The sequence below is a fragment of the Equus asinus genome, chromosome 11 (assembly GCF_041296235.1).
Source record: "Equus asinus isolate D_3611 breed Donkey chromosome 11, EquAss-T2T_v2, whole genome shotgun sequence".
NCBI classification, from domain to species: Eukaryota; Metazoa; Chordata; class Mammalia; order Perissodactyla; family Equidae; genus Equus; species Equus asinus.
Genome location: NC_091800.1, coordinates 6565603 through 6589211, shown reverse-complemented (window position 1 = coordinate 6589211; position 23609 = coordinate 6565603). Strand labels below are relative to the sequence as shown.

The 23609-nt window shown below is 41.1% G+C and overlaps 1 protein-coding gene across 4 annotated transcripts in view; it reads right to left on the bottom strand.

The window, feature by feature from the left end:
- TNFRSF19 (TNF receptor superfamily member 19) overlaps positions 1-23187 on the bottom strand; it is a 96706-nt gene extending 73519 nt beyond the window's left edge. The window contains exons 1-3 of one of the 4 annotated variants that reach the window (XM_070520405.1): positions 22615-23187; positions 4659-4761; positions 2382-2492 (exon numbers count right to left, since the gene is read on the bottom strand). In XM_070520405.1, the coding sequence (XP_070376506.1) occupies positions 2382-2492; positions 4659-4727 (180 nt within the window). In that variant the 5' untranslated portion in view covers positions 4728-4761; positions 22615-23187. Of the gene's footprint in view, positions 1-2381; positions 2493-4658; positions 4762-14281; positions 14545-14618; positions 14802-22614 lie in introns of those variants that run through there. The other 3 variants (XM_070520404.1, XM_070520403.1, XM_070520406.1) reach the window with 3 other exon arrangements.
- Positions 23188-23609: the final 422 nt, after the last annotated feature.

The following is a 23609-nucleotide window of genomic DNA, read 5'->3' as shown; positions in this document are numbered from 1 at the left end:
TCCCCGAGAACTATCAGAGGTTGGCTGATCTGTTCACTCCTTCAGCAAAGATATACTATGTGTCTGTCAGGAGCAAGGCACACTGTTTAGACACTGAGGATGAAAGCTGAAGGAGTTGGCTGTCTGTCCTCCAGGTGGACACCTCAGGGCACCCAGGAATATGGACCCACTCAGAACATCTGAGCATCTCAGTGGGTCTTATGAATCTAATTTTTCAGTGATATCATTACCTTTACTTTTATCCTTTCTCACTCGATTTCTCCTGGTCTATTTTTTTAACGCAGAAAATGATAATAAGTACTGAAATGGAAATAAATAAAATAAGCAGATAAAGGCAGAATTATTCACATTGTTTCCCTTTGATTGCTTCCAATGTAACACGGTTGGACGGCTGTTTCAATACTCAGGGAAAACTGCTACCTAAGAGAAAAATATCTCTTCTGGTTATCAATGGGAAATTATGAAATACAGAAACTGTTACCAGATAATCTCAGAAGATGGACTTTTTAAATAAAAAAATATTAGAGATTGGGCCCTGTGGCTGAGTGGTTAAGTTCGCACGTTCCACTTTAGTGGCCCAGGACTTCACCGGTTTGAATCCTGGGCGCGGACATGGCACTGCTGATCGGTCCATGTTGAGGCAGCGTCCCACATGCCACAACTAGAAGGACCCACAACTAAAATATACAGCTATGTACCGGGGGGCTTTGGGAGAAAAAGGAAAAAATAAAATCTTTAAAAAAGAAATATTAGAGCTTATAGGACTTTCATCTTCTGGTCTGATTCTCCAGAAATTATTTTGAGGTTGTATTTCCTGGATTCAAAGGATGAAAGTTAGGGAGCAACTTCTCAGAAATAATTTACTCATCTCTTAGATTCTGTGTAGTTTCATTCAGATTTCCATAGTGATTTGAGAAAAGAAGGATTTCCTTCTTCTTTGAGGAGTGGAGACATCATCATCTACTTTCCTCTTGGGCACTATTGCATTTTTAACTACTTTGTTCACTGACCATAGGTATGCAGAGCTGCTATAAAGGATCTTTTTACGTCTTACATAGCAGAACTTATGTCTGAAAATGCACATACTTGACAATCAACAGGGATTGAAAAACATCAGCTGAGATGCTCCAGTCAACCAGGATCCTGAAAGCCAGCACTTATTTAACACAACCACCAGAGAGGGCCATCCTCCAGGAAGTACTTGTGGAATGCATAATTCTTTGTTTCCTGCTGTTTGTAGATCATTGATCAAAAATCTATGAATGACAAGACTCAACTTTCAATAATGGCAGTCTGTAGAGGCAAAGGACTTCTCTTCTAAAAGTCACTTTAAATAAAAAGAAAAATCTTTTGTTCCTTTTCTAACAGGAAGACTTTGATGCTTTATTTAGAATAAAAGGATACATCAATTGTCCACAACTAGTAACATCTTCAAAAGGTCAGAAAATAAAGCAAATGAATGTATAGCTCTGAACATGCTCACAAAAAAGAAAGGCCCCAAGAACATCCAAGACTGAAATATGCCCTGCTAGGACACAGTGCTTCTTAAATAGTGGTGAAAATGAATATACTTAAAACGCTACTGAGAGTAACACACACTCAACACGGGGAGATGAATAATAATTGCATTGTCAAAGGAGTGTTCAAAACCCAGGTTGGAAAAGAACTACTAGCTTGAAGGATGGTTACTTAAGTCACTGTTGGGCTCTACTTCTTGACAATGGTCACAATCATTGTAAGAAAAAGAAGGCCCCGTAAAGGGTAGCATTACCATTTTCTGTTATCAATGCTTTGTTTTTAAACCATTAGTAGAATACTGATTCTTTTAACTAATGTAAATAAACCTTAGAAATTATATTCTTTCAGCAAAATATGATAAAAAGTAAATTATATAAAACAATGACAGCTACTGGGCTGGCCCCGTGGCCGAGTGGTTAAGTTCGCGCGCTCCGCTGCAGGCGGCCCAGTGTTTCGTTGGTTCGAATCCTGGGCGCGGACATGGCACTGCTCATCAGACCACGCTGAGGCAGCATCCCACATGCCACAACTAGAAGGACCCACAACGAAGAATACACAACTATGTACCGGGGGGCTTTGGGGAGAAAAAGGAAAAAATAAAATCTTTAAAAAAAAAAAACAACAAAAAAACAATGACAGCTACTGAATTCTGGTTATTAGAACCTATTTTTTTTATCTCAGTAACACATGAATCAAAAGTACTGAAAAGGGAACTGTATAATGTTTGGCTAAAGTGACATAATGAACCAAGAATTCTGTCATGGTGTCCAAATCTTCACTAGTAATTAACAAAAAGAATTTAGCTGAAAAGAACACATTTTAAAAACACCGATCGACAACTTTACCACGTATCCAACATCTACCTTAGACAACTCCATGCCTGGCCCGCACTGCTGGCAAAGAGCACAATTTCCAGACCGATCTCTGAATTCTTGTTGTCTACAGTCTCCTGTTTCACAAATCACCTCACATGCCTGAAAAAAATGTTTCACAAAGCGTTATTGTAAAGTAAGTAAATTAAATTTTTTTCAAAACAAACAATATCATCAGTATTATTCACACAATCACTGAATGTAAACATTAATTTAAAATTCTTCTTAAATGAATTTTCACTTTAGGAGGAAAAACCACTTTCTGAGTAAGTCAGTGGAACAAATAAATCAATAAGCCTGCTTCTTCTCTGGAGACCCTGAATGAGGTCTCCCTTTTTCTTGGAATTAATCGCTATCTTCCTTTGATACTTTTCTGAGTACCCAAGGAAAAAGATGACTTAGGAGCCACTTTCTTTTCTAGTAAGAGGATGTATAAAAGAATAGTTGTAAGAGACGTGAGATCCTTTTGCAACCTGAAGAATTCTGAATTCAAAAACAATGTTTTTTTGATCTTCAAGAAATATAAACACATTTAAGTATAATGATTAGATAAATAAACAAATGGAATCAATTAGGATAGTCACAAGGACTCTGCTGTTATCCTTCAGACACATCCGCCACACGGTTTTGATATAGAAGTTTCAATCTTTTTCAGTTGAACTGCATTTACCTAGAGTCTGTCTTCCAAAAAACACTATCTGACAGTCATGAGATGAGTAAAATTCTTGATGATGATAAAGATGAGAACAGTGGCCAAACTCTCTGAACTCTTCAAAGTAAAAGTGCTACGTAAATAGGAACTTACATTCTTACTCATGACCATTTAACCATTTAAATGGGATCTAACTACAGACTTTGCTTCACAGCATAGGACTTAATATGAAAGATTATCAATATAGAAATAAGCACAGGACTTAATATAGAAAGATTATCAACTTTGGCAAAATAAAGGTTGTAAATTATTTTCCAAAATATAGCCTTTTTTTCTTATTTTATGTAAAAACAATAAGTTTGCTTCATATACTATCATCCTACAAAGTGTGTTTATCTGCTTCTTAACAGATAGCATTTCATAAAAAAAGTGGATATTAATAGAATCTCAGATTGGTGACAACATTCAGTTCCACCTCTTACCCTAAGCAGGAGTGGCCTCAGTAACACTCCTGACTATAATTTTGTTTTCCTAAGTGAAGGCTGAAAACCTTAGGAAGCACGGGCGAACAGAGACTGTTGTTATGTATAATGCCCATCACACAGGCACACGAAAATTGTTTTTGGTAGTTATAATAATGAGCAGTCATTCAGTACAAACTACCCTCCACCTTGAGGCAGGAATATCTGTAATGATGTCAGCCAGCCTCCTTAAATAAAACCAAAGCCTTAACCTCTAGAGCAGGCAGGAGGGAGAGTTCAAGGTGGGTTTAGGGTCAGAACATGATTTGGGGCTAAAGATCTGACAATCTCCTTCCACCTCTCTGAACCCCCCTTCACCACCAATCGTAGAGGAGCCTGATTTCATTTAAGAGGTAGGAGAGCCCTTCTCCAGCAAACACACTGTAATGGCTTTGAGAAAGAAATTCCACAACCTCCATCCTAGACCCTTTCTTCCAGTGTTCAACAACCTCATCCCAAAGGAAGGAAGCTTTCCTTGCATCTGTCTGAATCTCAGACTCCAATCTGACCCCATTTCCTCTTACTCTGTCTTCCAAGAAGACTTTAGGGGCTGCCTTCGGTATAAATAATTCAGTGTAAATCATGATTATACTTCCAGATTAAATGTTTCAGTTCTTTCAAACACCTTCATAGATCTTTTGTGTCAAGCTTTCAGACATTAAAATTCCCCATCTGTCTTTAACACTTTTTGGAAGCAAGAAAGATATAAATAACTACATAAAAATAACAGCTCTTTTAAAAATCAATTCTAAGCTCTTCAAAAAGTGTGTAAGTCATGGGCTCCGAACCGGCATTGATGGTCTTGTCAGGGTCTGGGATGTGCTGTGAGAGACACGTCTGTAAACCAAGGTATCATTGTCACGGGGCTGCAAGGAACACTATGATTTTGACTTCAACTAAATTTAAATAAGGCAATTTCAATGACTGTTACAAATGTCCAGATACAGCAGCAATTTTTGACTTATTAATTAAATGTCACAATGAAAAAATGCAATGAAAAATGTTTTAAAATATGAAATTAGACATAGAAAATAGTTTTGGCTCTACTTATAGGAATTTTCACCACATTCATATGAAAGTTAAGAGTTGACTTACCAAACAGGCTAGTAAAACTACAACGGTGAAAAATCTTTTCTCTTGTTCGAGTAGCACTTTTAAAGCCATTGCTCTTAGTAAATGTATTTATCCTTGAAGAGTTCTAAAAGATAAGATATAGTTAACATAAATAACATTAGTGAAGATGCTCTGTATTTACTATATAATGTTTACCATTTGCTACATATACTAGGTAATATTAATTATGTTTTAAAATAAGAAAAACCTTTAAATAATAACCTTAAAATAATAAAACCTTTAAAAAAGATACAATAGGCAAATAATACGGGATTCTTTAAAAATTGAGGCTATGAGAATCGAAGCTTTGTCTACTAACACACTCTATGCAAAACTCCCACTGGCTCTGAATTCCCAGGCTCTACATGCCTTTATTTTCTAACCAGGTCTGTGTAGTGTCCAATCTACTCACCCAGTAGAGAATTACATTCGAACAGTGACTATATAAACCTTCCATTTACACAGGTTGAGTGAGCGCCAGCAGGATACAGTAGTGATAAAACGACAACCCGCACTGAGCACTCTGTGCTAGGTACTATTTTCAGCATGTTAACTGACAATCTTCACAACTACTCGGGAAGGTAGATAGTACTGTTATCCCCAGTTTAGAGATGGGGGAAACTGAGGCTCAGAGAGGGCTGAGTCACTTGCCCAAGGTCACACTGCTGCTAAGAGGCAGAGTTAGATGCGAACACAGGTGGGTTGGCCCCAGTGTCCCTGTGTCACATATACCCTGCAAAACTCTCTGCTGTGTTTAGTGAAAATGATATACCTGGGTCTGGAGCCTTCAGCTCCACTAAAAAGCAGACACAGCTAACATTTGGCATTTGTGAATTCCTCCCCAAACCAGCACAGTGCAAATTATCTATTAGCAGAAAAATAAGCATTCATTTAAACACATCTAAAAATCATTTACAAGTGATGAAATTGGAGGCACCTGACATTTCAATAAAAGATAATCCAAGCCTCTTTATCCTCACCAGAAATGATCTAAAATGTAGAAACCAATCTGGTTGTTTTTTTTCACAGATCCACACAACGTCAAGAGAAGAGATTTATTTAAAAAAAAAAAAAAGTGAAGACTCATCTGGTGGGTCCATCTGTCAGGCAGAGAAACAACGGTTCAGTTTCTCCTTAGAGTCGAACCTTCCAAAACTAACAGAGACCTAACACAGATTATCTGCCTGCTTAGAAAGAAAGCAGAGCAGAGAACCAGAACCGTGGGCAAAGAGCTCAAGAAAAACAACGCCAGTAGCAACAACGGAAGCAGAGCTGGCAGGCTGCTGTCTCAACGTGGGCCCAGCAGCCAACCAGGGTGCACACGAACATAGCCTGGAGATGGACAACCCAATGGTCATTTCAGCTGCCCGAGCAGGGCCAAGCATCAGAGAATGAAAGATCATTTTTACATTTGTTGAATGAAGGAACCATTTTGAGTGAATTCAAACAACATTTTTTGCTTTTCCAGCTTCTTGGTCATAGCTTTTCTCCCCCCTTGCATATCTCAAAATCATCCAGCAATTACCCAACTATGCGGCTTACTGCTTGTGTAGACACAGGATTGGGGTCAGCAGATAAAATCACATTCTCTGAAAGGTATGCTTCAGGTTATCTTTCTCAACATGGTCCTAAATTTTTTAAAATGTGCTAATTTTTAAAAGTAAAAAGCATAAAATCTATGTGGAATTACACTAATATGGAAAAGGTACAAATACCAAAGCATTTACACAAAATAATGAGAAAAAAGACATTGATAGAGTCAGTCAGTGCGCACCATAATCGAGCAACCAGCCTGGACAGAATACTGGGATGCTGTACTAACTTCTGTGGAAGCAGACAAATCCTGCAGCATCTTCTTATAAGGCAATCACTGACATGCACATCAAGTTCAAAGTCACGGCAATATGATTCTCATTTCATAAGACACACCTATTTTATGTGCAGAAATAAATATGCCAAAATATTATCAACCGTTACATTTATATTGTGGCATTCTGGGTGAAATTTAGCCCTTTTTCCCAAAAACTCTTTATAACGTAAAAATCTCATTAATCATGAAAAAATTTACGTATAGTGTTCTTGGGGCAAAAAGGTAAGTGATATGGTCCTTCTCCTTTAAAAGTTTATAAATTAAAAGACGTGACAAGATAAAAACCACATAAACACCACCAAAGAAAGGAGAAAACTGAATAAAGTGCTATGATTTTTGCATCACCAAGAAATTTTTCTTTTCGACGATAGGTAGGAAAAAACTACTGGAACTATATCCTATTGCTGATTTGTATTATTCCCCCAACGCTCATGTGAAACTGAATAGTTGAATGAATTTGTCCCTGCAAATTATTTTCTAAACTCCTTAGTCTGGCACCTATACCTTTTATAATCTCACCCACTGGCCTGCCAGTCTCATCACTGGCCACTGCCCTCACTGCCTGTCCAGCTCAGCCACGCTTGGGCACTCATGTTTCTCCTGAACACCCACGATCTTGCCCTCTTGCACACACTGTAACCTTGATCTGGAGAGCCTTTCTCCTACCAAATCCCACCAAGAACCAACTCACTGTCACCCTGCTGAGATGCTGTCCATGACCAAGCACAGTGAAGACTTGCTCCCTATGGCCCTAAAGCCCTTTCTACATTCACGTGCAGCATTTATCGCACTGCAGAGCAATTATGCTTAGCTGTAGGTCAGCTTTACTCAACAGACTGTACACTCCATTAAAACAGGGACCCCACCTTATTACTCTCATATTCCCGTGTCTAGCACAGTGCCTGGCACATACTGCTGCTCAGTGAATGTCTACTGAATCAGTTAAGAGAATGAAGAGCCACAAAATAGGGGCTGGCCCCGCGGCGGAGAGGTTGAGTTCATGTGCTTCATTTTGATGGCCCGGGGCTTCGCCAGTTTGGATCCCGGGTCGGGAGATCGTCCTGACGGCAGCTGGGGTGACCTACAGTCAAGTACCAATAGTTTTCCGCATGTAAATTCAATATGGGTGAAAAAAGCCAGGGTTTTATCCAGACTGGCAGAGGCAACTGGAAACACCTGGGTTTTCAGCTCCATTTCTTAGCAATGTCACTTTAAAACATCTATCTGTAGACATAAAAACAGAAGCTACTCACAGGGGTGTGGCAAGGATTAACTGAGATAATGCACATGAAGTGCTTAGCCCAGTGCCTGGAACAGAAGAAAAGCCTCCTCGATGATGGATGGCTGCTGACGTTGCTATTGCTGCTGCTGTTTTTGAGAACATCACTTATTAGCTGTGTGAACTTGGACAAGTTCCTTAACCTAAGTCTCGCCCATCATCTCTAAATTGGGCACAGTGATGGCACCTACCTGCTGGGGTTGCCGTGAGGCGTGAGTGAGTTTAACCACTGTAAAGCGCTCATAGGAGAGTTAACCGATATAGACTGTTTCTGGCCCATAATAAGTGCTACGTAAGTGTCAGCAAGGATTGCTGTCACTGCTAATGATATTATACTGAGAATCAAATGATCCAGTGTATGTAACAGTCCTTGAAGATTGTAACCTGTTAGACAAACAGGAGACATTATTCGGACGGTCACAACCGAGTGGCAGGTCATGTTTTAAGATGCACAGGTCTGCAGAAAGCATTCGAAGACTAAGAATAGACCCAAAGTTTGAACGAAGCATTTATAATGTCAAGTACTGTGTTAAGGCTTTATAAGAAGCATAAGGTTTCTTCCTTACTACCACACTCTAAAGTAGATATTTATCCCCACACTATGGGAGAGAGACCTGAGAGTCAAAGGACACGTACTAAAAATGGTGGAAACAGAACCAAACTCATGCCTGGTGACTCCAGGGCTCTCAGCCATTCTGCCAGGTTGACGCAGGGCCATATCCCGCTCCAGGGCAGCATCCGGGACCCCTGGCATGCGGCAGAGCAGGACTACGTCAACCAAAACAAACTACATAACAAAACATACATCTAATGATTTAGCCGTTTATCCAACAAACTCTGATTAAACAGGTGTCAGAGGCCTGACTGGAGGCAGCACCAGGCTGGGGGAGGACACCCCACAGGTGCACTGGAGGGAGCCCCGGGGTCAGCAGGGGCGGTGGAATCTCCTGAACGCCTTTCCTGATAGCCCGGCCACGGGGTATACGGAAAAAAACACTTTCGCTGGTGGAGTGTTATAAGAGTGACCTTGAATTTCCGGGAATAAAATGAAATACCTTTGGAAATGCTTTGGCCTTCATGAAAAAAGGAAAAATTTAATGAAACAAGTGTTTAAGTAATAACATTTGAAATAAAAATAAGGCAATAAAAAGGTATTTACAGAAAATGCTTTTAACTTCTGGACATTCAGAGTCTGGCTCAGATACAAAAATCCTTTTATATATTTCAGTGTTCTATTTATTTGAGGATGACTTATCAAGCATGAGATACATAAATTATTGAGATTATGTACAATGGGTCCACTGCAGTTTTCATAGTTTGTCAAAATATCCAGACTAGACAACATCTACTAACAATGTAGCACTCATTTTTGCAAAACGTGCACAGAGAAACTGGCCCTACCTAGGCAATAAGGAGAAGACTAATGATGCTTGGTTTACTGTATTCTAGGAGTATGGAATTTCTGCCTCATATCTGCTATTCCCCAATATGGAGCAGGGGACAGGATCAAGAGAACCAGGCAAGCAACACAGAAGATACAGGAGCCGCAAGCGCAGAGCTAGCAAATGTTCTCTTCAGCTGCATAGAAAGCGGCTGCTTATCAAATCGAGCTGCTCAGCCTGCTCATTTGAATGAACGGTAACTAACATGGATGTGTGTGTCCTCGCCAGCCAGCCTCTCAATGGGATAAATCCAAAGGTGCTGAAATGTATAGCCCTTTGACTTCCTTGTCTAAATCATGAAAACCCACACTGGGGTGTCAACAGGCAAAGAGGCAGAGTCTCAGAGGTGGCAGTTTACAGGAGCCCCAGTGGGGAGGAGCAGCTCTAGGCTTCATCTCTTACTGGCTGGACAAGACCACTGGCTCCCAAACCACTGCCACCCTCCCTTCCGCCTTGGGGCCTTCCTGTGTACTGTGCCTTTATCTACCATGCCTGCCCCATCTGTCACCGTTCTTCTGGCATCTCCCTAAGGCTAGCATGACCTCTCCTTCATGCTTCCATAGCACCCTGGACTTCTCTCTATCTCATGGCATAATTATCTGGTAACCTCTCTCGCTCTGTAGCCATTGTGTTGCCATCTTGCCTGCAGCATTATTTTCTTCAGACACCATAGTAGTCAATTTTTAAAGTAAGTTTTTAATATTAAAAATGAAGAATTTTCTTGAAAAATTAGAAAATCTGGCAACGATGTCTCCCACATCAAGGTAACATGAGCCAGAGTTGAGCATTGGTAGTCTCTTACACAGAAGAATATACTTTCTAGTGCTCCAGTCTCCACCACTCCCTATTGTCACATGGGCTCCCTTTCTTCATTTTATCACCAACCAAGCCATCTGAGTTTATCACCACAGGCTCTGAGGCTTAAAGCAAAGAACTGTGACTTCACTCTAGGACTGTAACTCACCCAAAATATGTGCCTAATACACGCTGAATGAAGAAATTCATTAATTAGGGATACTATTTTACTCAGGATTGTTGTAAGAGCTAAAACAATACATATGAAAAATACGTGAATAACGACATTGAAGTAAAAGTTATTGTGTTAGAACACAGCCAGGACTCCATTCCTTGACTGCAGTGCTATAACATTGACAGACATCACTAAGGAGGAAGGTCCGGTGTGTATCTTTCTAATTTTAACAATTCAGTGACCTTTCTGAGAATGACCTTTATTTTTTATCTTGTATATGACCAAAATATACGACTCTTAGAATAATTCAAATAATCTGGATAATTTTTTTCAGAATAAATTATTTAATTTTCTTTACTTTTCCGTCCCTTAAAAGCCATTTGATTTATTATCCAACAGGCAGTGCATGCAGTTGGGAACAGTTTTCATCTAGTGAAACTGTATTAACATTACGTAATCAAGCTACATTCAACTCATACATTTTTTCCAATATGCAATAGGTTGAAATATATTTTTTAAAATCAACATTAAAGTAAACTGGCAGGCTTACAACTCATAAAATCAGCATTGCTACACATGCTAATACATACAGCCTTTTACATTTTAATGGTGGAACATAACCATAAAAGGCTTTGAAATAAGGTCAATTTCATGTGCTAAGAGAATAAAACATTAATTAGAAATTTAGGGTACTGCTATCTTCAAACAGGACACTAACCCCTGGCCTCTAGCTGTTCCTTATCACAGCCTTCCATTTTCCCATATTTCGAAAATCATTCTTCCTACGTTGTGGCGTTGGCAGCCCCTCCTGGAGCCTAGGAAGTTCACAAAGGTATGCTGTAATGAAAATATACATATTGTTGTTGGCTGGGAAATGAGAATGATTTCCCTTTTCAAATCATGAAATATTTTCTACTAAAAGCTCTACAAGCTTTAAAATGTTCTGTTGCCAAATACAACATCTTCAATTCCCCCAAAGTTCAAAAACATTAGGGGGTACTTGCTGTCAGGCTACAATTTTTTTTTTTTTTAACAGAACTTAACTTAGGATAGCGTTTTTTGAGACTAATTCTTTTTATTTCTCGGAGTTGTACACCCATCCTCTTTGCCTTAGGAAAATCACTGTCAGCGTTCTCAAAATGTTCAATCAACAAGCATATTGTAATCAAGGTACCTTTCCCCGAATTCATAAATGTTTCTCTATCCTAAAATACAGAAAGAATAAACTGCAACATCAAGGATTAAAGGGACCTCAAAGATGGACTCAGTTAAGAGAACAGTGTATAACCATTTCTAAAACACAGCTGTTTAAATTTTTATTGTAGAAGTAAGTCTGGATAGATTCCAAAAGCCCTCTTTGTAACATTTGTAGTCTTCTTCTCCAGTACAAGTAGCCTTCATTCTTTTAGAATTTCCTCATGTTAGACCCATCCAAGCTGACTGAAGCAGGGATCAACGACATTTAATCTTCACATATACATGTTCTTTTGTCTTATATAATTACTGATGGGTGGTTATTCTCTTTTTAAAACCTAGGTTTTAAAACTTCAGTTTAAAAGGTACATATACTGTGATGTGTGGACTAGAAGATAACCCAATACTGTTTAAACATCTTACTTTTAAATGTAAACATTTTAGACAGACAAAATACGGTGAATGAACTCCTTCCTCAACCAGTAAATCATGAAAAGAAACTGTGTTCATCCTGCTTTGCTGTTCTTTTTCTTCAGCTAGGAGGTTACCTTAAAGAGGCCTGAACAGTGCATAATCAGCTGCCATGAGACGAATGTATTTCACTGTTGCTGGCTCTCTTATCACACAGCAGCTGTCTATTTATTTGGGGTGTACATTTATTCAAGGTGGGTATTTTTTTTTTTTTTTGAGGAAGATTAGCCCTGAGCTAACTACTGCCAATCCTCCTCTTTTTGCTGAGGAAGACTGGCCCTGAGCTAACATCCGTGCCCATCTTCCTTTACTTGATACGTGGGACGCCTACCATAGCATGGTGCACCAAGTGGTGCCATGTCCGCACCCGGGATCCAAACCGGTGAACCCAGGGCCACCGAGAAGTGAAATGTGTCAACTTAAACCGCTGCGCCACCAGGCTGGCCCCTCAAGGTGGGTATTCTTACTAAACCTGTAGTCAACACAGATAGAGGATGCTGGCCTTTTCTAGAATTTTAAATGCTTGACTTTAAATATTGATTCATCAGATTTGAAAGGACTTGGCTTCTTTCATGTAATAAAGATGCCTGCAGTTTTTAGTTGGTGTTGTGTTAATTTCTGAATAAGGGAACTGGTCACAGGGGCTGGGTTAAGCTTGGGTTCAGAGATTCAAACAGGTGAAAAAGGAGAATCAAATTCTCCTCATGAGCGTGCACAGAATTCCTCCCTTGTGCTTCAAAAGTCCCCAATGTGCCCTAGATCAGGTATCAGAGCTATTAGTATAGTTATAATTAAATTACTATATGAAGGACAGCATGTGACAAATACACGTCTCAATTCATTTTCCATTCATGGGTGTATGCAAGTAGGTATAAATTAAAACTCATGGCGATCTGAAGTAAAAATAAAAAATTGCTTTTTTAAAAGCTTCTTATAGCTTCTTAAATATTAGGAATATTCCTTATTAAAGTCTTCTGGATAGAAAAGGCACTTTACACTGCAATTTCAACTGCATAAAAAGACTCTTCATATGTCCTCAACTACAAACTCAAGACCCAGTCTGGACTCAAGAGTCAAAAGACACTCCTGTCAAAGAAACAAATAACTCCCATGAGTGGCCCAGATAATGCTAACACAGTATCCCAGAGTTAGCACTGGAAACTACGGGGAAAAAAGCCTAAAGTCAATAAAGCCATGTGGCCTCGGTAATAAAACAAATGTCATAAGACATTTTCATAGATTAAAAAGTAAAGAACTTACAGAGCTCATGATAATGTACCATGTACTGATATCAAGGCAACAGTTTCAAAAGGAAACTGCATTTTTATGTTTCGTAATATTTTCAGAACTCGATAAATATTACGCAAAGAAAAATTCTTTAAGTACCCACATCTCTATGGAATAATGTCAAAAACTGTCCTCCACAGAAGGACTCAATTCTCACCCTCTCTAGTTCTATCTTTAAATTAGATAATAAGCAGTCCTTGAAATAAAACATTTTTTTAAACGACATGAAAGTAGCATTGGCAGAAATGCCTAAGGTGAAACCGCACAACACAAAACATAATGAGCAAACCCTGAATGAATGCGGTATAATCCTCCCAGTCGCACAGAAGTATCTGTTCATGAAATAACCTATTAAAATAAACTCTTCTGTTTGCAGAAGTCATGGTTAACAACCGTTTCCTGTTTATATAAAGAAATCATCTCCTAGTAAAGGCAAATTCTCACTGGAGTATAAACTACACTTTCATATATATTTCGGGTTAAATTGTATCAACTAAAGAAATATGGAGCACAATTCTTATGCTTTTGTTTGTAAATTGAGTCCTTGCATTGAAACACCAAAGTAAAGCGACGTGGATTTCTTACAATGGTAAATGTAGGTTTTGATGCATAGTTCGCTACCATCAAAACAGATCACTGAATTCTGGTCCTTTCAAACTTCATCTCCAAAAGCACATTAGCTAAATTTCTATTCCCTGACACGGCATCAGAACCGCGTCCAGGGCTGTGAGAGCTGACCTTTCTAATCCATTCCACGCTCTACCCATCACTGTACTAATAAATACTGCTGACATTGGCGAAACCTTCTTTTTCCACAGAATGAACATGTTTATGGACTACTTGTAAATCTTGTAAATGTTCTCCTTCCGACTCCTTAGCTACAACTGGGCAGCCCCGGCCTGCAGACAGCTTCCTCCCGAGAAGCGCGCTCCGGGGCGCGCCCACTCGGGGGCTGCCTCTCCCAGCGCCGCGCGGGGCGGACGCGCCTCGGGCAGGAAAGGGGGCGCAATCGTCTCAGGCGGGGGTCACGCCCCACGCGGATTTATATGCATACTCACACACGTTCGCCTTACAAGCAGATTTTCTACTTACCGGGTCCCTGGACAGAAAGACAAAGTCCTGCCATCCCCACCGCCAACGGAGACAGGGAGGCGTTCCCACCCTCTCGTCCCTCCAGCTGCGGCGGCCAAAGCGCCAGCATCTCGGGCGCCTCCTCCCCGGCAGCCCCTGGCTGTCACCAGTGCCCGCTTCGCCTCGCCCGGCTCAGTCCGGCCGCCGCGCTCCTCTGCACGTGGGCAGCCCTTGCCGGCGCCCCCTCCCTCCGCCCTGCCGCCGCCTCCTCTCCGGCTTCCCTCCCGCGGGATGCACGCGGGCGAGGGCGAGGGACCGCGCGCGGCGCCGCACAGCGCCGGGTGCAGCGGGCACCTACCTTCCCCGTCACCTGAGAGGCTCGGAGGCCGCGCTCCTCCGCCCGCCCCGCAGGCCGGGCTGGAGTCGGAGGCGCAGGGGCGCGCGGTACCGGCGGCGGAGCAGGTCCGCTCCTCTCCCCGCGCGCACGCCGAGCGCTGCCCCGCGCCGCCCGCCCGCGCTCTCCCGTAGCCGGGCAACGGCCGCCGCCGCCCGGGCCCGCCCCCGGAGCCCGCCCCGCCCCGCCCCGCCCCGCCCCGCCCCTCGGCGCCCAGCCCGGCTCGGCCCCGCTCGGCCCGCGGCGGCGGGAGGCGCTGGCGGCCCGCGCGCGACTGCTGGAGCTGGGGACTGCAGCCCCGGGCGGACCTGGGGCGGCGGGGGACGGAGCACGCCCACACCACCGAGAGCTTGGCTGTGAGGAGAGGGGCCTGCGCTTCCACCCTGCACGTATTTTCCTGGGACCTTTGTGGCTTCCTCTTGCGGGGTCCTGTTCTCCCCAGCGCCCGCTTCTGCCTATGAGAAAGGGCCTCCGGAAAACGATGCGGCACATTGCTCCGGGGGGGTCCAGATCACGGTGACCTAGCTCTGGTGACCCAGCCGCCTCATTCATTCATTGATGCGTTTTCCCGGCAGATACTCACCCAAGGCTCGCCCACCCGACAGAAACCTCTGGAGCTCAGGGGTGTGTGGTGGCGAACGCCTGTGTCCATCTCCTCCACGCCAGGAACAGCCCAGTCCAGCTCCCAGGGTCACTGGACGTCGCTGGCGACGTGCGGGGAGCACAGAGCCTGGGCTCCGTGTCGTCACTGGTACTTTGTGTAAAGTGTTGAAACTCCTGAGCATCAGTTTGTGCATTTATGAAGGGGAGCTAATGGTGCCCATTTTGCAGATTTATTGGAAGGAGTAAGAGAAGCATGTACATTTAAAATAAAAGCTTTTCCAGCAGTAGAATGCTATAGAAATGTAATTGTTGTTTCATTTGTCCGAAGACTGAGTAAACAGGCAAAGTTCCTTCAAACGCAGGATACTGTGCATGGCTGGTACAAGGAGGCATCCGCCGTTTCTCCTGTGTTGGCTGTGTTTCCCCGGCACAACTTGCACGTCTCGTGGGATGGAACCCAATCCTTTGTTTCTCTTCTACACCCCAAGGCCCATAGTAGCCTTTCACTAAATATTTGTTGAATGAATGAATAAATCGTTATAGTTAATTACTTATAAGCACATCTTGTGATCCTACACTGAGAACACCACAGTACTGTACTAGGTACTTGTGAAAAATACATTAGAAATATTATCATTCCCAAGTGTCACACCTCAAGGTTGTCTGCTTTAAATCTAACAGGGCCAGAATATAAATCACAATAATGACTTCTCTGTAAACGATTTTCAAGTGATATACACTATCTCATTGGAAGCTCGAGGCAAGCATATGTTCCCCTAGCCTGTCAGCTGTTCCTTAGTCCTACTGCAGACTCTGTTCATGGCACTAATACGCTCATTGTTCTAGGGAAGCTATCTGTTTGTCTGGGTGCCTTTCCCAACTAGACTTCAGTCTCCTGAGGGCACATCTTAATTTCTGAACATCGCAGAGCCTAACACATAGGATGCTCAGCACATCTTTTTTAAGCTGAATTATTCCTTCTTCCTTTGTAAGATCTCACACATTCACCCTTTCTTAAGACCTCTTCTCTTCTTTCCACCGCCTCCACCACAGTACAGGCCCTCCCCACCTTTCCTCTGAATCTCGCCACACCATCAAACGCTCCGTGCTGTTCTGTCCAGCCAATACTCCCCATTCCTGCCTTTCCTCACTGTCACTATCCGATTAAAATATTTACAAGAGGTTCCTCATTGTCAAGAATGGCTTCTATACTCCTTGAATTAGCATTCAAAGACTGCCATGTTGGGCTCCACCCACATTTTTAGCCTTATCTTTGTCTGTAGACTGAACACTTCATATTCTGGCCAAACTGGTCTGCATGCCTTGCCTTAAATGTGCCCTGAACTTGCCCTTCCTTTTGCTCTCTAAGCTTCATCCTCTTCACCTGTTTCCCTTACCTGTCTAACTCCTTACTCACTTTACTCCCATTTCAGGACCAACTCAAAAGCCACAACTCTCAAGAGTTTCTCCAAGGTTTGTGGCCTTCTTACTGCAGTGACAGCACTTGCCACATTCTCCCTGTGTCATAATTATCTGTGACTCAGCTTTCTTCCTCAAAGAGTTAAAACTGCTTTCAGAGAAGGGACATATGTTGTTCAAACTTGTATCTCTGATAGTATCAAACATTCACACAAATGTTCAATGAATGTTTTCTGAGTGGAATTTAATCTGCTGGCTCAGGAACTACTCTTTGACTTCAGCCAAATGTTCTTTTTTTCTCTGGCCTCCTTTTGTACTTAGAGACAGTAACACATTATTAGTTCATTAGTTCTTGCATCATTTCATGTGTATTTGATTGATCTTCCCAGTTAGCCTGTTAGCTCCCTGTGGAGAGAGACCCTACTGTTACCAGGCTTTGGCATCAGATGATCTAGTCTCAGATACCAACTGCCATTCACTAGTTGCATGCCGTTGGAAATGTTACTTAACCGCTCTAAATTTCCATTTCTTTTTTAAAGATGGGCACCTGAGCTAACATCTGTTGCCAATCTTCTTTTTTTCCTTCTTCTTCTCCCCAAAGGCCCCCAGTACATAGTTGTATATTCTAGTTGGGGGTCCTTCCGGTTGTGCTATGTGGGACGCGACCTCAGCATGGCCTGCTGAGCGGTGCTAGGTCCATGCCCAGGATCCAAACTGGCAAAAACCAGGGCCGCCGAAGCCAAGTCTGCGGACCTAACCACTTGGCCACAGGGCCAGCGCCTAAATTTCCATTTCTTCACCTGTAAAATGCATTGTTTTATTGTGGTTGTTAACTAAGATAAGGTATTTAAACCACCTAGTACAAGGCCTGGCACATGGTAAGTGCTCACTAAATAGCAGCCATAATTAGCAGTCTATCTTCTGTGGGGCGTACAATGCCTAGCATCAGTAAATACATGATCATTGAAATGATATGTGACAGTGGGGACAAACAGCACTGAAGCTCTGCACTCTAGCTATCACAGGCATCTTACTCTCTAAAGGAGAGGCTAGTTAAGTTAAATAAATACTCCCCTCTCCCCCTCACTTTGAGTGTCTATATGGTCTGGAGACAGTATGATCGTGTGATCGGAATGAGAACCCAGATCCACAAATGAGGACCGGCGGTAGAACAGAATTAATTGTATGATTCTTAGACTCATTCAGAAGGAAATCGATGATTAGAATTAGGGCTGCAAACGTCCTTCTCCCTTTAAAACGTTGAATATCATTAATGGACTGAAATTTTTATTGGAAAAGCCAAATTATTATGAGGATCTTGGTAGAGGTGTTGTTTTCAAGATTATGTTAAGGGTCAGTTTCCTGAAGCTAGTTTTAGCAACATCTAAGCTGATACACAGTGCATTTGTTTAGGATCTTTTCCCAAAAACGTTGAACTAATGAAGTAACAAACTTCTTTTAAAAATAGTTTCAGCAATAAGCTAGCTCACTGGAAGCAAAGTTAATGGCAAATTGTTTAACTTTCTAGTGATTTTTAGTGTAAATCACTTTTCCTTGGGAAAATGAAGTAGAATGCCAGCTCCAGGAGACTACTGAATTTTGTTTGTTAGTCCACAGAGACTGGCACATGGTAGGTACTCATTAAAAATTTGTGGAATGAATTAATAAATGGGAGGGAGAATCCCAAAGATTAACAAAGTTTGCCAAATATACATGAAAAGGCCAAGGAGGTTATTTACTTGGGTATATAATGTCAAACTCATGACTTACAGAGCAAAGTTGTTATAAGTTGTAGCACTTACACTGATCTTTGTGAGCTTACGACACCCCCACTGGGCAGGCTTTTCATGAGTTTAATGAGAAGAAACAGGCCATTGACCCTCCTCCTCTCTCTCCCGATGAATATGGTGGACTCCTCTGCATATGGCTGAATTAAGAAACGGGCTCACTGGGCAGCAGCCCATGATGCGAGGAGATGGGGCTGCCAAAGTATTGGGGACGTTTAAGCAGGATGGAGAAAGATGTGCTTAGAACTCCTCTCAGGGAGAGTGTGGTTTATGTGGGAAGGAATGGTTTGATAAAGTCGCTCGAGAACCCCACCCTACCAACTCACCCCTCCCTCCCCCTTTGCACCAAAGAGCAAATTTAAGTCACAACGGATAGTGTTAAACGGCCTCTCAACCTTGGTAACTTCTGGGTGGTGAATTCAGCAAGCGGGTGGTTTCGAGGGACAACTCTGGAGCCGAAGCTGAATGGCTGTGACAGTAGAGGAGAACTGCAGCATGGCCACCTGGGGGCCTCCTCTGTCCTCCTTTTCCTAGCCCGTTCCTCTAAATTGGGCAGACAAAATTTCAAAGAATCACTCTTTAGAGGGGCACCAAATTATTAATTTTTCCAGGGTGGCTGAACTGGACCTGCCCTTACAGGGAGTCTGACCAAAGCAATGGTGGATGCTCGAGTTCAGTCTCGTCCTGAAGCAGAGAAAGAATGGATTGTGTCCTGAGGGCTTCATAGCTGAAGATTCTAGGCCAAGTGATGGAAAACTCCATCAAAAATTTCTCAGAGCTCTCGCAGAATATACCAAAGAAAGAAAAAAAGGAGACCATATTTGACCAAAATTTTGGCTATAATGTTTGCTGGCAGTTAAGTTCAGCTTTACATAATTCTTATAGGAGAATTAGCTCCTAGCCCTAGAACAAAAGATTTGAAATCAGACTCTAGTGCTGCCACTTAATTACCCTGTGATCTTACGCGTGTTATTTAACCCTGGAGACTCACTCTCCTCATCTGTATAATGGGCATGACAAACTTAAATGCTGTAAATTTAAATGAGATAGCGTTTAAACAAATATTGTTAGAGTGCCTGGCACACAAGTATTCAATACACAAGTATATCAATAAATATTAGTGAATTAATTAATAATTAGTGAATTCATAAATATTAGTAAATGGTACTAAGTAATAATCTGTAAAGTTTTATATGAAACCTTTACGAGGTTGATAAAACATGAGGGACAGCTATTTGGTCTTGAGAGCAGTGTGCATGTGTACAATTTACAGTCAATAAATAAATGTATTCACAAGAAATATATTATTTTTTCCAAGAAAAAAACCAGAGTTAATGAAAATATGTTTGAGGATTCTTAAAATAATCAGATGTAGTATGGAACACAAATCATGTACAAACCCATATTGAACTTGCAAACTGAAATCTCAAAATCCCACTGGTAATCTTCTTTGAGAAATAACAACCTTTAATTAACTATCAAACTTTTCACGGACACCATTAACATCTTCTAAAAAAATATCAATTCCTTGGAAACACACAAAGATGTGCTTTTATAATGCCAAACTTGTATACACACACACACACACGCACACAAATACAAATAATTCCACACTGCATTGATATACTAGATTTTTTGTGAAAGTCATTTTAAATATTGTGGTAAATTGTGTGAGCAGTAATTGTGTCTCAACTGGTCAGAACTGCAGAAGCAAAGGAACAGTCGGAAAACAACCAGACTAATCCAGTTGATTGACATGTCTATCATGGAAAGAAAAAAATGTACTGCCATAGGAAGTGGCTATCTTTATCTTTTAAACTAACGTTGTTCTCCGATCAGCTACCCCGTGCACTTGTTTTAGCAGTTGTTGGAAAATAGACTATGCATGGTGACCTAGAAAGAATGCTGGACTAGGACTTGGGAAGCTAGCCATGTGACCTTGGCTAAGAGTCAAGTTACTTTTCTCTAGTCTCAGTTTCCGAATCTGTAAAATGGCTATAAAAATTCCACCCTGCTTATTTCATGAAGATGATCTGATCCACCCCCTCATTTCATGCATGAGAAAACTGAGCGAAGTGACTCTCTTAAGGTCACATAGCTAATCAGTGACAGAACCAGGACTAGAAATAAAAGTCTTTTGAAGACTTGGACTTTCTGCAGGAACAAAGCAGCCATTGAAGCAATAGACAGGAAAGCGCTCTGAGCAGTGTCCTAGAAGGAAGCACCATGGAGTGCATCTGCTCAACCACAGTCAAGATCATCGTGCGGCCATTAATTCAGAAACGCTTTTTGAGACTGTACCTGCACACTCAGCAATAGCCATCTTGCTTTTAGAATCGGGTACAATATCTCATTTTTCAATGAAGACACAAGGAGGAAACAATTAAGTGAATTAATCCAGACACTGAAGTGGATTTTCAAAGACTTGACTTGCCCAAGCTAGTTTTCTACAAAGCCCTAAATTAATCAGATAATTGCTAATTCTCCCTTTTGTTTTGTGCTGAGGAGAGTCTGTATTTGTTGAAATGAGCCTGGTAGCAGAATAAACAGTCATTTAAAAGATTTCAAAAAATTAAAAAATCCCAATTCTGAGCTAAGTGACCACGAGTTTCTAAGCACACTATTTTTTTAGGCATCTTCTCCAGTCATTGCTTTAATTTTCTTTATCTGAATGTGAATATTAATACTGCTTTTATGATTTAAAGAGGGTTTTTTAAACAAATGAATGAAAACAATCAACCTAAACTGATCCTCTGGAATATTATAAACATGCTTTTTTACATTGTCAGTAGAACAAAAATTTAAATGCCTCTCCCAAGCATGACTAAAAACCACAGTTGAGTCTTAGATTAAATTCTTACTGACACATTTGAAAAATATAGTCAGTACGGTTTTGAATAATCTCCACTTAACAGCTATCAAAGTTTTAAAATTAAGCAAACAATGCTAATTGCCCTCCTTCTAAGCCCAGGAGGGAAGTTTAGAAAGCAATTGAATTAATTGGCTCTGAAAGATTAATTACATATGAAATGAGACTCATTGGACCTTTCCTGTTTCATCAGAATTTCAGACTGAAGGACAACTGGTCTTATCGTTTAGAATTTCTTTGCGGTTCATCTAGCATAGAATAGACTATTGTGATGATAATTAAATATTTTACCCAAATAAATTTAGGACTGGAACATTAAAATGAACTGGAGTGAACATGGAACTCTTCCACTGTATTCAGTTCTTGCATCTCAATGTAAAGATTTTACTGTGTGTGTGTGTGTGTGTGATCATTGAATTAATAAGTTAACTTTCAAATTCAGCACAGCAGTGTAATTTGGTTTTCCCATATTGAGCATAAACCCAAGCGAAAATGTGACTAAAAATTTTATGTAACATAATAGCTGTTGATTACTCAGATAGTTTTCATAAACAGTTGGCAGATTTTAAATTATGACAGCTGTCACTATAAATTCAAAGTAAATGTTAATTTAGAATATTAAACTTGCGAATGTTTCTGCAAATAAGGCTCGTACTATTTCCAAAGATTACAGAAAGTCACTAGAGGGTTTTTAACCAAACTTAGTGTAACTTTACCCTCACTGCTTTAAAATTCTTCAGTTTGACACATGAAAGTCTTTAATCGTACTTGAATGGCTTTTCAGCGATTCCCTTGAGGATGCTATCTGCATAAGAAAATGCATGTGATAGGTTTATGTCTTGGAGGTGAGAGAAGAAATAAACTAAAGAAACAGTAGTGCCAGAGATGCACTATACTCTTTTATATAAGAAAACAAGAAAAGCATTGGCATCAAGTAAAGCTCCACCGCCTGTTTACTAAATAAAGTAACCTGCAAATACTTAGAGCAATTACAGCCTAGGATCCCAGGCTCTGAAGGACCGATTGTAGGCTAAAGTTAGCACTCTTCTGTTTTGTCCTTTTGAGCAACTTATTTCCAAGTAAAATTTCCATGACACTGCAAACTCTTTTCTACAAATTACGAAAATGGCATGGAGTATCGTCTTTACTCTGATACACACATGTAGCATAATGTAGTATTCAAGTATAGAAATGCTTGTTTTTAATTGATTAAAACCATCTTTCTCTTAGAACATACAGGAAAAGTGAAGTGAAAGCAACAACAACACACAAAATGCTGTACCTGCAGCAGAGGAACTCTTTCCAGCACTCACCCTTTCTGCAAGTTAGTTTCTCCTTGGCAGCACTTCTATGCCAAATGCTTCTACCTTCCCAAAAATGTATGTCAGCACAAGCCCAGACGAAACTTCAAATCCAAGAAAATAAAATTAACCATGCAGATCAAAGGCAGACAAGCAGGGAGATGAAATGCCCGTAATCTGATCGGTGATCAGTTGCAGAACATCAAAGGCAGGGCTAAATTTATACAGATGCACGGATATTAAGAAAGTTCACTTTCAGCAGGTAGTCACCCTCGAGCCTCCTCGTCCACAAATTCTTTTGTTTAACCCGATCACGTTGTTTTCCTCCTTTTTTTTTTTTTTTTTTTTTTTTTTGCAGCGGGGCAATACCGGCGGTTCTCCCAAGCTTGGGCTGAGTGGCTGGATCTGTAGCCTTTTCGGTTCCCAAGCTGTGTTGTGGATTGTGTGTTGGAAGCCTTGCCTAGTGCCAGCGGGTTCTGCTTTATCCCTTTCATCTCTCTGAGCTGCAGATCCCATGACATCATTCAGCGCCTTGGGACTGGTAGGAGAGCTATAATTCAGCCTGTGGGGGAGTACAGCTCAAGAGAAGCCAGAGTTTGCCTGATTTCTAATCACGTTAGACTATTGTGCCTCATGCAGGACGGTTTCTGTTATCTGTTTCCCGGTTGGAAAGGGCGGCAGTTGCTGCGGGATGATTCTTGTGTGATAAGATCCAGGTTCCAAGTGACAGCACTTAATTGCCTCTTCTTTGATAAAAATCACAATTTTCCACAAAGATGCAGCGTCAAATATTCAGAATAGTTAAATATCCGTATAAGACCATTTCAAAAAACACCCAGAAACACTGCCAGATGGAGGGGATAACATTTAAAACTTTTGGTTTTGTTTTAGATGTGAAAGTCTGTAAGGATTTTAAGTAAAGTGCCTTTTCCTTGAAACTTAAATTATTAGAATTTGACTGCCAACTGAATAGTGG